The sequence below is a fragment of the Lynx rufus genome, unplaced genomic scaffold, assembly GCF_022079265.1.
Source record: "Lynx rufus isolate CCGP_SWC_20201006 ecotype Redwood Valley unplaced genomic scaffold, mLynRuf1.p SCAF_11, whole genome shotgun sequence".
Lineage (NCBI taxonomy): Eukaryota > Metazoa > Chordata > Mammalia > Carnivora > Felidae > Lynx > Lynx rufus.
In genome coordinates this window covers 43,910,992-43,926,736 of record NW_025814825.1, presented here as the reverse complement: position 1 = coordinate 43,926,736, position 15,745 = coordinate 43,910,992, and the positions used below count along the sequence as shown (strand labels likewise).

Below are 15,745 nucleotides of genomic sequence, written 5' to 3'. Positions count from 1 at the left end.
CTAATACAAGTATGGCAATTATGAGCAAAGAAACAAATAATAAAAAGAATACTGACTGGAAACAAAGAGAAACGGTCCTTATTTGTAGAAAATATGTTTATGTTCATAGAATAACTTACATAATCCCAAAAAGCTATAAAAAAATTAATTTAGTAACATCTTAGAATGTAAACAATTACAGAAAAATCAGTTGCATTTCTACATATCAATGACAAATGGAAAGTAAAAACTAAAATACCATTTATAGTAGCATCAGAAAATCAAAACACTTAGACATAAATTTAACAAAATATGTGCAATATCTATTTTTAAAGAAACTTAAAACTATCTACATAGGGGCACCTGGGTGGCTCAGTCGGTTGGGCATCCGACTTTGGCTCAGGTCATGATCGTGTGTTCTCTGTGCTGACAGCTCGGAGCCGGGAGTCTGCTTCAAATTTCTGTCTCCCTCTCTCTCTGCCCCTCCCCCACTTAAGTTCTGTCTCTTTCAAAAAATTAAAGAAAATTTAAGAAAAAATTAAGAAAATTAAAACTAAATAAATGAGAACATATACTATATTCATGGATTAAGCCTGAATATTGTTAAAATGACAATTCTCCCCAAATCAATCTATAGATTCAGGGCAATTCCAACCAAATTCCCAGCAGGCTTTGTTGTAGAAATTGACAAGCTGATTCTAAGCTGTATATAGATATGCAAAAGATCTAGAATAATAAAAATAATCCTACAGAAGAAAAAAGTTGAAGATTTTATACCATCTAATTTTAAGACTTACTATAAAGCTATTGTTACCAAGAGAAATAGATATGGAACTACAGAACAGAACAGAGAGTTCATAAATAGAACTAGTTGAATAGTCAATTGGTTTTCTACAAGTATGCCAAGGCAATTCAATGGGAAAATGACAGTCTTTTCAGTAAATGGTACTGACCAACTGGATATCCACATGGAAGAAAGATGAACTTCTACTCTAACCTCACACCATACATAAAATTAACTATAAATGGATTATAAATATAAACATAAAAGCTAAAACTTCTAGAGGAAAACAGATTAAAAAATCATTACTATCTTGGAATAGGCACAAATTACTTAGGACAAGAAAAGTACAAACCACATAAGAAAATAAAAATAAGTTGGATCTTATTAAATTTTAAATGTCTGCTCCTCAAGATACACCATTAAGAAGGTGGAAAGATAAGTCACAAGCTGAGTGAAAATATTAATAATTCATATATCTGAATAAGGTTTTGTATCCAGAATATACAAAAAACTTCTACAATCTAATATGATAAAAAGTGAATAAATGATTGAAGATACATCACATACAAATGACCAAAAGCACATGAAAAATGCTTAATATTATTATCAGGAAATACAAATTTAAACCGCAATAAGATATCACTACATATCCAAAAGAATGGCTCAAAACTACTGACAATACTGAATATTGACAAGGATTAGAGTAATTACAGTTGATACACAATATTAGTAGGGATGTAAAATGATCCAATCAAGTTAGGAAAACAGTTCAGCAGTTTCTTATCATGTTAAATGTACACTTACCTTTTGATCCAGCAATTTCATTCCTCAACATTTACCCAAGGCAAATGAAAATATTTTTTCATGTAAAGACTTGTACATAAATGTTCATAGCAACTTGGTTCATAATAACTAAACACTAGAAACAATCTGAATTCCCATCAACAGGTAAATCAATGGACAAATTGTATTATATCAATATAAGAGAATATTACTCAACGATAAAAATGAATGAATTATTGATATACACAACAACATGGCTGAATCTCAAAAAAGACACCACACGAAAAAAAGCCAGGTACAAAAGAGTGTATAGTGTATGATTCCATTTATATGAAACTCTAAGAAAGATATAACAAATATATAATGATGAAAAACAGATCCATTGTTGCTTAGGTGGGGTGGCAGCTGTGAATATTGACTGCAAAGGGACACAAGGGCATTCTTGGAAGGTGATGACTGTGGCAGCAGTTGTTGGGTATATGCACTTGTCAAAACCACTAAACTTCACACTTGAACCAAATGCTTTTATTATATGTAAATTATATATCTCAATTACATCTTCAGTTTTTAAAAACAAAATATATATTTATGTAACTTATTTTAAAAGTCCAGAAAGGTACACTCAAGATCCTAAAATAGTAGTATTTCAGAGGTAATATTCAAAACATTTAATGGTTGGGAATGATAAGTACCAACCAATCAGAACAAATGGTGGGCATGAACAAATGCAACAGCCAACCCATGTAAATGATGCTCCCTGAGCGGAGCATTGGCCCCAGGAAACAACAGATATCAATAGATGGTGGGATTATTGATGCTCTTTTCTTCTTTTTGCTCATTAGTATCTTCTAATTTTCTACCCATATTTTCAATCAGGTACTTTAAAATAAAGGGGAAAAATCTATCTTTCCTTATAAAAAAGAAAAATGGTACCCTGTTGATACCACATTTAACACTGTTATAAAATTCTAATGGGTCTCAAAATCCTAATGGAACTTTTAAATAATAGATACGAGAAATGGTATACTAAAACAGCATTGAATTAGGAGTTAAAAATGGATAATGCCATAAAAATACTTCTTATCCACCACAAAGAAAATAGTGACATATATTTTTAAACTATTTTACCATTTTAATATTTTAAAATGCCCTCCCTTTGATCCTATTCCAGCCAGATCTCCGTATAATTGATTATGTTTACTAAGAGACCTAGTATCTTTCCTCAAATAGCCCAGGCTCTGAAATGCCACATTGCTCAAAATTCATTATATAGTGTTTTCCTATGGGTATCTTGGCCTAGGTCAACCTTCAGAATCTGGCTGAGCAAGCCAAGAGATCAAACGATAATTATCAACCCTGGATAAATTTTTACAGCAAAATTACAGCCCATGATTGGAGAGTTGCTGCTGCCTTCTCTTAGCATAACTACCTCCATCTCTATGGCTTATCACAGCAACAAACCTTTGCTCTGGGCAATTTCTTTAGAGGTAAGCACAATAAAAACCTGTCTATAAGAGCAGTCGTTGAGATGCTATGATCAGCAAATAATGACCAGGGAGTCCATTTTATCATGTCTCTCTCTATCCACAGAGAAACCCTACCAGTTCCCCATCAGCCCAGTAGAGAGTCAATAGCTGGTTTAGCAACATGACTCCTTTCTGAAACTCTGAAAACCCCAGGATAAAATGATGCTACTGTACAATCTCCTAATGTTGTTTTACAATGCAGTTCAAATTTGTGATTTTAAAAGCACCTCAGCCCACTGTGAGTTCACAGTTATCTTTAATGATTTGCAAATCTCAGTGTTTTTAATGACTCATTTTTGTACTGTGGCTATGCTAGTAATACCTGCACCTAAGTAGTTATTGCTTATAATACCCTGGGCTGTCAGGGTGTGCAGTAAATGAGAAGCAGCAGCAGTATCTTCCACCTTTTCAAGTCTTAATTTACTCCTCCTCCATTTGAACATAAGCCTATGGAGCCTATAGAGTTGCTGTGTCATCTCTTGGAGCACACGCCATCTTGGCTCATGGGACCTCGGTCATCCATAGAGGCTGACCACCCTTCTCCTCCCCATGGAGAAAAACAAGAAGATGGCAGCTAGAGGCCACCAGGGTCTTTCCTTCTGGAAGCTCTGACTTCTGAAGGTGAAAGATCTGTCCCCAAATCACAGTTACAAAAATATATATATATAGAACTTTTCATGAGGTACTCAATGTGGCATTTCCACAAGATATTCAACTATAAATCACATTACCAAATCTAACTTTATCCCAATATTATAGTGTTATCTGTTATTATTAGTATCATGTGACAATTCTTATTAATTTCAAAACATAAGTTATCACCATGTAATAATAATAATGGCAGATATTTACTGAACAGTTACTATGTGCCTGACATTGTTCTAATCTTATCCATGCATTAATTCATTTAATCCTTAAAACAAATTATTGTTATGATGAGCCAGAACTTGAACCCATCTATACCATAATAGGATACATCAAGAATCACAGATCCCTTTTCCCTAGGGAAGTGAATTTCTCATAGGGTCACCAGGTGGCTCAGTTGGTTAAGCATCCAACTTCAGCTCAGGTCATGATCTCATGGTTTGTGAGTTCGAGCCCTGCATCAGGCTCTGTACTGACAGCTCAGAGCTTGGAGTCTGCTTTGGATTCTGTGTCTCCCTCTCTTTCTGCCACTCCCCCACTCGTGTTCTTTCTCTCTCAAAAATAAATAAATATTTAAAAAATTTTGTAAAAAAAAAAGTGAACCTCTCATAGCCACCCAAGGACTCAGTAGGAGGTTGACAATAGATATATTTCAAAAGTCCCTGAATGGACTGGAAAATCTCCAGTGTTGTACATGTGTAATAACTGCCTTGCTTTACTTTACCTGCAGAAGTCTTTTGTCTAAACAAAATATGGCCCTGAGGTAAGATAACATCAGTGATTTTAAAAATGGAAATGGTCCCACCATGATTCTTTAGGTCTAAGGTGCTCTTGGCAAATTCTCTGGGGTACATTCTCATCCTCCACACTCCTATATGGTACACAAAGAGTTGATGACCACACCTCATCATAGAGTCACCGTCTACAGTGAAGGGTGATTTCCATCTGCCATTTTTCTCCTGGGACCCTGTGGGAAAAGCAAGAGAGGATGGCACTGCCTCACCCACTCCCACTTCCCACCCCCAGCCCTTAGCATTTTCACTGCTGATAGTCAGCAACTGCCCTTTCTGTCTCAGGGCTGCCCCCAGGCTGCTGGACCCTGCTGTGCTGCAGGCAGAAGAACCCTTCCAAAGCAGTCCTTGACCAAAGACTGACAGCATAAGGGTTATAAATACTCAGCTGCCTTCCCCTGAAGGGGACAACTCTGAGATGTCTTTACATTGTCTCCAGAGCCCCCTGCGAAATGTAGCCAGTCTCCCACCATGGAACCTGACTTCAAATTGCACCTAGCTTGATTCCCTTCCCTTCTCAGACCCACTTCCCCACTATTAGTGGGTTTCCTGGGATCACTTCGTGATAAATCACTTCATGGCCATAACTGCCTTGGGTCTGCTTCTGGTGGTGAACTGAGGACATGTAGACAATCCCTCTAAAATCCCACCTCTCTGTATAATCTGAACAAGCATCCTGGAGTCATTAAGTTTCCTGCTCCCTGCAGTGGGGACCTTGGTCCCATAGCACAAATGGAATGATCCACTTGTAATGTCCTTGCTTAACCCTGATCTGCTTACTCCTCTATAATTTCAAAGATCATGGAGGTCAAGTTCTTGTGAGGGGGATGACCACAATGTCCTCACATAATATTACTGAATCAGCACCCTTAATGAGGAGACTTTGAACTGACGTCCAAGTAATTGAGGCTTCAACAGAAAGAAAACACAATGGATTCAATGACTCCAAATGTTGGCATGCAGCCTGAAAGCCAAACAGATCCCGGTCCTATATAATTCTGTTCTCCAAGTAGGAGGTCTAAGAAACGCAAGGTCTTCAGAGGATACCAGCCCAAACCCCTCATTTTAAAGTCTTGGTTCCTCTGAATCAAATCCTATGTTAAACATTTCTCACAGTAGTTTTAAACTTTAATTACATACTCTACCAAAGCAAAGATCAAAATCTCTACAAAGGTTCTTTTTTATTTTTTATGATGAAGTATTTATTAGTATGTCTCTTTGGAATAGATTTTCATACCCCAGGCCTGAAAAGAAATTCCACATAGAAATCATTCTCAAAACACTTTTTAAATACTTGAGAGTTTGTCCTTTTTTCTCACCTCATGCAATGACTTGTTAATGAGGAATAATTAAAATAGATTCTTATTAAAAAGAAATGCACTGCATTTCAAAAATATTTTTTAAATGTAAAACCTATACAGCAATGTTTATAATAGAGAAATTCAGATCCAAAGTTTCATCTATACAGAGTGTCTAGACATAGGGTGCATTTCAAATCAATCAACAAAAGATCTGCTTTATGCAATGTGTCAGCCTAATTGAATGATATAATTACAATCTGTTAATATCCATGTGGACCAAGCAGAATGTCACCACTCTTTTATGTACATGGCGATGATGGTTTTGCATTTCTTTCCATCCTGGAATTTGAACACTGATTTCTCTAAATATTTGTGATCCAAGGGATTTGAAAAAGATTCCTCCAAAACGTTTCAAAGAGAATTTCATGAGCTGCTCTACTGGACCCAGGCAGGAGCTTCAGGTTAGGACTTCACTTTGGATGGCCTGTAGAGGGGAAATCCACCCCCAGTAAAACGAGGGCCAGTTGGCTTGGCCATTGAGAGGGTGTTATCCATGGATATTCTGTCCTTATTTCTGTAAGAGAGGAGGTGAAAGTTAACTTCCTTACCATCTTTTTTCCTCTTTCTAAGTTTAGTGTTCTCTAAGTTCCCTGGGTGAGTTAGCCATTGAAATCTGCTTTGATTAAAGCTTCCAGTTTTAGACAAAGTGGTTGTTTAAATCTAATTAGGTGTTCGCTGATAACACATAAAATTAGGGAAAGACACAATTAAACGTGCCCTCCTAATGTTGATCTAAATGTGGACATAAGACCTCATTATAACTCAATTATGGACTTGAGACTTCCGACTTGTCATCATCTTCCTGTTTCATAAAACATCTGTTTAGTTGCAAAGATTCATCAGAAGAGTCTTTCTCTTGGCTCAGTTATAATGACGAATTCATCATTTATCAACTTTTCTATTTCAAATTTTCAGTGGAAACATAAATATTTACCACACGCGTAAGGTATCTTCATCAAACTTGGACATTTATAAAATACAAATTTTACTATAACTTTAGACAAGTAGAAGTTATTATTAGAAATAGTTTAAGATACAAGAAAATCTGAGAAAGATAAATAAGATAGTACATTGGGCAACAGATAAAGGGAGTCCTGCCCTAAAATCTATAATGTATCTTCTACATAGATATCCTTTAAATACACACACACACACACACACACACACACACACACACACACTCTCTCTCAAGTTTCCTGCAGAGGTACCTTAAATTTATACAAATTCCCTATTGTGAATTCAGGGGTCTTACAGAAAACATCTTTGGAACCCCTTTTTAAAAATAAAAGTTAAGCTAATAACTAAGACCAAAACCAATTAGATTTGACAACTGGAAGTGATTTACCTCAGAGGAGAGAATTCCACCTTTTGGGAGAGAATCTGACTAGTTCTACAAACTCTAGACCAGCCTGGGGTTCCAGGACAGGAGAGTCAGAGGCAGGTGGGTGGGGGTGCAGGTCAGGATGGAAACATGATGAAAAGGGTGTTTGAGAAAAATGAAAGAAGGCATAAATGCAAAAGTAGCATGAGTTGCTATTTTATAAAGAGCAAGTGTGGGGAGAATGTCCACAGAGATTATTCTAAATTATTCCATTTGGAAAGAACCTGAAGAAGATTGGTTAATCAATCCAGCAGTTTCTTAGCAGAATTGATTTCATTATTATAAAAAAAAAAACCATCCTCCATAAATAGGACAAAAGCTTTAGCCTTGAATGGATCCAGTTAAGAGGATTCCTTCAAGTGCTTGGCAACTTGTCTACCCCCTGACTGCCGGTAGATGCAGCAAGCACCACCTCCTCCAGCCCTCTCTTGCCTTAAATAACCTAAGTTTTCCTCTCTGAAGTAACTTAAGCATAATGCTTCTGGCTTGCTCTAAGCTGACTGATGGGAATGATGTCTCCTTTATATTGCCTTTGTAATGCATTTACAGACCAGCACAATGGCTCCCTCAGCCTTCTCCCTTCCAGTCCACACCATCTCAGCACTCTTGTTCTTGCCTCAGTAAACTTTCATTCAGTCCTTGAATCCTTTTGCTCTTCTCTTATGAACCCCTCTCTCTGTCTGCTTCCAGTTTATGGATCCCCAAATAAATGTAATTGCCAATGGCACCCTAACCAGGGTAGAATGGCTACAAGTGAGCAATTTAGGGAAAGGAGAGGACAGGTAAAGACAAAGATTCTACAGCCATGCTACCCAATAGAAGTTTCCACCATGATGGAAAAACTCTCTATCTAGAGCCTGATGTGGCATCCACTACCTCCATGTGGCTATTTAGCAGTTGAAATGTGACTAGTGCAACTAAGGAACTGAATTTTTAATTTGATTTAACTGTAGTTCATTTTTAATTAAATACCTACAAAAGACCTATGGCTGGGGGCCATGCAATTTTAGTAGATGTGCCAATGGGAGGGACTGAGCCAACAGAATGGCATTTCCATGGGCTCAACACACTGTCAGTGTCCAGAAAACTATGGGTGGAAGGGGATCAATAAGGTCAAAGGTGACTAGGCCAAACTGCAGGACCAAGGTAGGGAAGTTGGTCAGCTCTAGAAAGATAACTAACTGTTTAGCTAAGTGAGCTATTTGTAACTGTGTATACTAGACTGCTGGTCTCCAAAATAGATGCATGTACTCTCAAAAATGAGTAAGATGACCCACTGGGAAGTGCCAAGAAGGTAGTTCAGATTCTGCCCATATTTTGTCTTTAAAAATTAAAAACAAAATCTCAGTATACTAATATTTACTCACAATGTCATAATAGTATTTTGCATGTGATATACAAATGAAGGACTCCTGGGTGGCTCAGTCAGTTAAGCGTCTGACTCTTGACTTCAGCTCAGGTCATGATCTCACAGTTCATGAGACGGAGTCCCCCACGTCAGGCTCTGTGTTGACAGAGCGGAGTCTGCTTGGGATTCTCTCTCTCCCTCTATCTCTGCCCCTCCCTCACTCACACTTTCTCCCTCCCTCTCTCTCTCCTCTCTCTCTCTAAAGTAAATAAATAAACACTTTTTAAAAATTAAAATAGGGGCGCCTGGGTGGCGCAGTCGGTTAAGCGTCCGACTTCAGCCAGGTCACGATCTCGCGGTCCATGAGTTCGAGCCCCGCGTCGGGCTCTGGGCTGATGGCTCAGAGCCTGGAGCCTGTTTCTGGTTCTGTGTCTCCCTCTCTCTCTGCCCCTCCCCCGTTCATGCTCTGTCTCTCTCTGTCCCAAAAATAAATAAACGTTGAAAAAAAAAAATTAAAAAAAAAAAATTAAAATAATAGGGGTGCCTGCGTGGCTCAGTTGGCTAAGCGTCCAATTCTTGGATTTCAGCTCAGGTCATACTCTCTCAGTTCATGGGTCCCAAGCCCTGCTTGGGATTCTCTGTCTCCCCTCTCTCTGCCTCTCTCTCAAAATTAAATAAATAAACATTAAAAATTAAAATATATTGGAGATATAGAACTATTCTAAAATAAAATTTTGTTTTAAAACTTAACGTAAATATATATTTAATATATATGCATATATTGGGGGGGTGCTACGAGTTCAAAAGTGTTTTACTGATAAGAGTGTGCACTAAAAATGCTTGAAGACCACTGAGCTGGATGCATGCCTCACACAGGAACTAGCCATGTTGACATCTTACCAGCTCAACCTTGCTGTCCTAAAATAAAACCAGTGTCTCCACTCCAACATTGAGTCACATCATTAATATCAGTGCTTCTCCAGCTTAGATGTGCATGGACATCACCTGAGGACTGATGTTACTGCACATTTCTAAGGCTCATCCAGAGCCTACTGAATCCAAACATCAGGAAATGGGGCCTGGGAACCTGAATGTTTAATAAATCCCACCAGTGATTCTGTATCGGGTAGTTGCTAGACCCTACATTAAGACAGACCCATAGGAATTAGCTCAAATTTTTAGCAGGATTTTATTCTACCAAGGAGTTGGCATCTGAATGTGAAACAGGGGAATATTCTGATTTACCAGAAGGGCAAATTTTTACTGGCAAATCAATTTGCATCCAGTTACTTTAAATAGCTGCCACTAATGAATCATAGGCGGATGTACCTCTTTCCCCATGTCCCTGCAATGCCTACGTGAATGAAACACCAAACTTGGCTTAAACCCGCAATGTGAGTACTACAGAATTAACTAGATGAGTAATGCCACAGAATTAACTAGATGGGTAATGCCACTCAGCCAAACCAAGGTTCAAATCTATTGATTCATCCAAGTCCACTCTCTCACCCTAGCATTAGGCAAATGATGAAAACAAAGTGAAAAGAACATTTACTCTTCCACATGCAGGCATCCTGAAACCCAAAATGTTAACCTGAGATAGCATGATCATCTCCTAGAAAAATAAGAGCTCACGTCAATACCCCCAGCAGATACTGAAGTCAGTTATTAGACATAAAGATGGTTCAGAGCTAGATTATCTAAAACATAGGTAAAAGTTATTCGTGGGCTCATCATTACCATGGCACAAAATGCATTATTGAAAAGTACAGCTTTACCAAGCCTAAACCCCTTAGCAAAATCACCTGTGGTTTTAAGTGTGGACATGCTTTTAGTTTGTACAAGCCTGGCCGTGAACCTCATTTGCAAACATTGTCATGGCATAATTATCTCCAAACCATAAGAACAGTGGGGCGGTGGGGGGGGTGCAGGGAAGACTACATACATTTCCTCTGCTCCGTATTAGGTCCATCGGTGAGCAGATATTAATGGATCCCTGTTAGGGTCCTAAGGAGAGGCCTCAGTATCAAATGAGACATGCATCTTGCCCTGACACAAACCAGGGGGGGGACCTGTAAAATGTCATTTGTTCACCCTGTGACCGACTTTAGACCAGTGGATTCTGTGACTCCATGACCGTCTGCCAATTATTTTCTTAGCAGGTAATAGGCACAACAAAATTAGAATAACATTTGACTAATTCTTACTTCTGAGTGTATTCTTTACGTTTCTGAGCTAGGTATTTCTTCTTTAAGTTCATCAGTTCATTGGTAAGTTTCTCGATTTCATATTTATATTCTTGGCTCTGTGATTCGTACATATTCAGCTCCGAAGACAAAACCTAATGCGACAAATGACAGCAGCATTAACAGAAGATATGCAGTGAGACAATATCCTTTCCTGAACATTTTTCCTAATCTGCTGCCATTTACCTCACTGAGGCTAGTGTTACAAAACCATGCCCAAGTCTAACAGCTAATCCTCGCACTTCCGCCAGCTCTCAAGATCTGCACCGAGGTAAAAATCCGACTGAGGTCTGAAGTCTCATAATCCAGTGACAAACTTAACAAAACCTCTGCTTAAAAGAAGTATCAGGCCACATTCAACGAGGCTCACACATGAATGGTGTAATGTGTTTCAAGAATATGGTGAGTAGAGACAGAAAAACTCCCAGGCATACAGGATAAAATTGCTTTTAAAGCCTTTTTAAAAAGCATTCAGAGAAGTCATCACTAGGGACAGTGATTCATTTGAGGATTATGGTAAAAAAATTATTCTGGAATCATCCTGCCACCACCACCACTAAGTAGGCATTCAATTTCTGTGTTTTCCTGGGTTGCTGTTCTGCTAAATGTCTATCACCTCTTTACTGTGCTCTTTGGGACTCTTCACAGGTTCTTTCTTTCTCCAGGCACAGTAATTCTTTCCCCTGATAAGCACGGAGCTATGATATGAATGCAAGAGAGTCCAGGGAATGTGTAATAGGAACCCTGATTACCTGCCTCTTCCACTGTGGTGTTCAATAGATGCTGCTGGTCTTGGCTGGGCAAGAAGGGTGGGCATTTACTCACCTGACCAGAATATGTAAAGCATTCCCGAGCTAGGGGCACACCTCACAGAAATCAAACCCAAGAAAGGAAGGTTACCATTCTAAGGGGCGTGCAACAGACTTAGACCTATTTTTTTCCTCTTGCTCACTATTTTAAAAATTTGCACAAAAGGAGGATCTTTGTCCTTTGAGTGTTTACCTGCTTCTGAACTCTCTCCTTTAATCTCTATGAAAATGATTCTGACTATGTTATCATGAGCTAAAGAGTAAGACTTTCATGTTGGGAGAAAATCTGCCTAATAGTTAAGCAATTAGGAACCAAGGTTCTGTTTCCAAACAATGAATAATAGCATTTCCTAAAAGAGTCCAGATAATGAGGACAAACTAGCAGACAGGCTCAGTACCACCACCTCTGAACCTCTTCCACCAGGAGTCATATTTCCTCAGAGCAAAAAAAATCTAGATTTCCTGAGTTAAATGGTTAAAAATACCAAAAAGCTCCTGTGAGTCATATAATGCTACCCAGCGCTAAGTGTGGCTATCTGACGGTGGCATAAAGACAGACCTGTGAGAAAATGAGCTTTTATTTTATTTGGAATACTCAATTGGTGAGAAGGGTGAAAATGATCAAAAGATTATGTCTCATGCAAAACTCAAACTACGTCTCGGGATACTCGTGTGAAATAAACACTGTGAGTGAGAAGTTGAAAATTAATGTTCTAATTACACTTCTGTTTCATCTGCCTTTTTAAAGAAGAAGGATGTGCTTGTAAAACGTGCTACTTGTGAAGGGATTAGCACTATAGTAGTCGATTTTACCCCAGGCAGAAAGGCAACGATCATCGCCCTTGTCACGCAGGTAAGTTCCAGAATTCAGCTGGTGTGTGCTACATTCTGTGCATGCGTGTGTATAAGACTTCCCTGACGTGCCAAGAATATCTAAGTACTTGTTTGGGAGGTAAAGCTCCAAATATAATGGGAACACACAGTTTCTGAGAAAACTTTTTAAAAAGCACGTGTAATAATAAAACATTCCATCTCCCCAGCTGACGTTCTTAAGTCGCCGAGAAGGGAAATTATGCTAACAGAATTCTAAAATGATTTTACTTTCCTTTCATAGCAACTTATTTGAGAGATGGTCATGAAGGAGGGCCCTGGGGGCTGGGCAGTAGCCCGTGCTTTCTGTACATTTATTTCAGGTGGAATGGAATTGCAAAAACCTGCTTTGGCACAGTGGTCTGCTTCGGTGGATGATGGTGTTAAAATATTTCCTCTGCTCTTCCCCACCAACCACATCCTCTACCTCATCTTGAGGTGGTCCCTACACACCCCATCCCCCGAATTTCCATTCTGTCGCCATCACCCTCTCTCCAGCTCTTTCCTTACTCGCTCACCACCCCCTTTCAGGAAACAGAGAATTGTGAGGTCTATTAGTCTACATGCTGGGTGGGGGGGTAGCTCTGAGATGTGCCCTGCTCCTCCTGGGACTGGAATTCTAAAAGAAAAAAAAAAAAAAAACAGGCCAACCTCCGTGGAGTGTGGCATTTGGGAGCTGGGCTCCTTGTACTGAGGGCTTGTCGGGTCCCCAGCAGGTGACTGTCCTCTGGCCAGGAAAGCACTGAGGCTCCCACTTACTTTCAGCTGCTTGGTCTTCTCCCGCAGCGTGTGACGGTAGATCTGTAGCTGTTCCGCAGCCTCGGGGCCGGGCTGCCGTGCCAGGATGTGCTTGAGTTCCACATACAGTTTCTCTTTTTCCTGGTGGAGAGCACACCCATAAGGGAGAGAATCAGCCCCGTCAAGACAGGGAAAGAGCCTTTGCCAGCATGGTCAGGAGAACGTGGGGCCACCTAGGTGACTTCAGAGTGCCCCACCGAGTACATCCACCATACATTCTATCAAGAGAGCATCAAGCCAGCCCTGGTCAAGGGCTTAGGATGTGCCCAGCATTTGGATACAAATAATAAGGCAAATGAGGAAGGGAAAGTCTCTGCTACCTAAGCTTATGATCCCATGACCAAGAGACAAGGGCAATGATGCAAGATTGGGGCATGTGCTGTGGCCAGTAAAAGTAGGGAGTGGGGAAGGTTTCACAAAAATGTCATTTTGACTTGTTGCTTGAAGAATGAGTAGTAGTTTTCCCCAAGCGAAGGGAGAAAAGAAGAGCTTTTTAGGCCAAAGTCCAGAGTTAGGACAGGGGAGAAGTGAGTCTAGTTCAGTAGGTGCACAGGAGGAAGTAGTGGAGAGAATAGGCTGGGCTCAGGTACGTTCCAGGCTGTATGGTCTGGGAAAGGATAAGCCATGCCTGGGTTTGTCTTCAGAGGAAGAGCTCCAGCAGGAAGGCAGAGAACAAAGTGAAGAGACTGCTCAGTGTACCAGGATAAGCAGAAGATGAAAACAGATGGACCTAAGGCAACTAGGTTGGAAAGGAAGTAGATATGAAGACATTCCCGAAGTAGAATCAGTGGGATTTGGTGAAAAATCAGACAAGTGAGGAAGGAAGGAGCAGGGCCAAGAAGACTCCAAGGCTTCTAACATGGATACTTTGGGGGCTGGAGGGTGATGGTGATGGAGGCAGGGAGGCTAGGAAAGAAGGAGTGGGGAAGGAGGGAGGGAATTGTCCCCACATTGTCTCCTGATTATCAGTGGGGTCCGGATATATTGAGCTTGAGATACAGTGGGATATCAACAAGAGGAGTTGAAAATGAGGTCCCAGAGTTTGAACTAAAGAGCAAATTGGAACTGGTGGTGGGTTATGGCTACAGCCATGAGAGCAGCTCCACCAACCAAGGATGGCTTCTGGGGTGGCCAGGAACTTGAGGTCTTTGGGAAATCCAGCATATCAGGGGAGGTAAGGAAGAAAGACACAGAGAAAAGGAACAAAGGAGAGTAAGCAAATGTCCCCCAAGCAAGAAATGGCAGCGTTTAAAAAGGGAGGCATGATTTGATGGGTCAATGATATCAGATGGGCTAAAAGAAGAAACCTGAGAGGGACTGAAAAGGGCCTTGGGGGAGGGCTGTTAGGATGATACCACTGACCTTAGAGAGGTTGCAAGAACATTTGGGGAGCAAAAGTCACAGAGGCTGGAAAAAAAATCAGAAGGAGGAAGTAAGGAAACTGAGTCTTTTAAGCAATATAACATCGGAAGAACAGAGCCCTGGAAGTGGTTTGAGAGAATAGGTAAAAAGCCATGAAAACTAGGATGTGCACATTTGTAGAAAGAATGGGCTTCCTAGGAACCCAAAGCAAATCATAATTTTGTAATTAAATTTAACCAACAAACAATATAGAATTCCCATTTGTACCCTAAAGTTTAATTGCTTGTAATGTGTTTTCAGATTCTTGAACTAAAGATACTACATACAAGAAAGATTTATTTCCTAGGCATCTCAGTTCCAGATTCCCATTTCTCTAAACTGCAATAATTTGAACAAACATTGATAAAGACTAGTGTGTCTACTCATTTGTCTCTGTACATATTTATTTCCCTAAGGTAATTGTGTTAAAGGAAAAAAATATAAGTAAAAGCCCTCTCAATAAATGACACATCCAGGCAAATGGAAACTAATTTCTACCTGGAGCTAAGTCTTCTTAGCATTGCCATCAAATAATCTGTTTTTGACAGAGAACATGAGAGTCATTAAAAAAAAATCGGTAAAAGAAAATTCATTAACTACTCATTGTTACCATTTGCTTTGGATTTTCCTTTCCCCCTGGCCAAATTATAGAAATTTGCTCACAAAAAAACATGACTCTACTTTCAAAAGAACGTATGTAACTTAAGAATTGGTGGGGCGCCTGGGTGGCGCAGTCGGTTAAGCGTCCGACTTCAGCCAGGTCACGATCTCGCGGTCCGTGAGTTCGAGCCCCGCCTCAGGCTCTGGGCTGATGGCTCAGAGCCTGGAGCCTGTTTCTGATTCTGTGTCTCCCTCTCTGTCTGCCCCTCCCCCGTTCATGCTCTGTCTCTCTCTGTCCCAAATAAATAAACGTTGAAAAAAAAATTAAAAAAAAAAAAAAGAATTAGTTGGATGGTGGGGCACCTGAGTGGCTCAGTCAGTGAAGCATCCCACTTTGGCTCAGGTCATTATCTCACGGTTTGT

The 15,745-nt window shown here is 39.9% G+C and overlaps 1 protein-coding gene across 1 annotated transcript in view; it reads right to left on the bottom strand.

The window, feature by feature from the left end:
- Nucleotides 1-5,998: 5,998 nt before the first annotated feature.
- CFAP58 (cilia and flagella associated protein 58) overlaps nucleotides 5,999-15,745 on the bottom strand; it is a 105,114-nt gene continuing 95,367 nt past the window's right edge. Inside the window, exons 16-18 of the mRNA XM_047072378.1 lie at nucleotides 13,283-13,402; nucleotides 10,806-10,939; nucleotides 5,999-6,383 (exon numbers count right to left, since the gene is read on the bottom strand). Coding sequence (XP_046928334.1) covers nucleotides 6,272-6,383; nucleotides 10,806-10,939; nucleotides 13,283-13,402 — 366 coding nt within the window. The 3' untranslated portion in view covers nucleotides 5,999-6,271. The remainder of the gene's footprint in view (nucleotides 6,384-10,805; nucleotides 10,940-13,282; nucleotides 13,403-15,745) is intronic.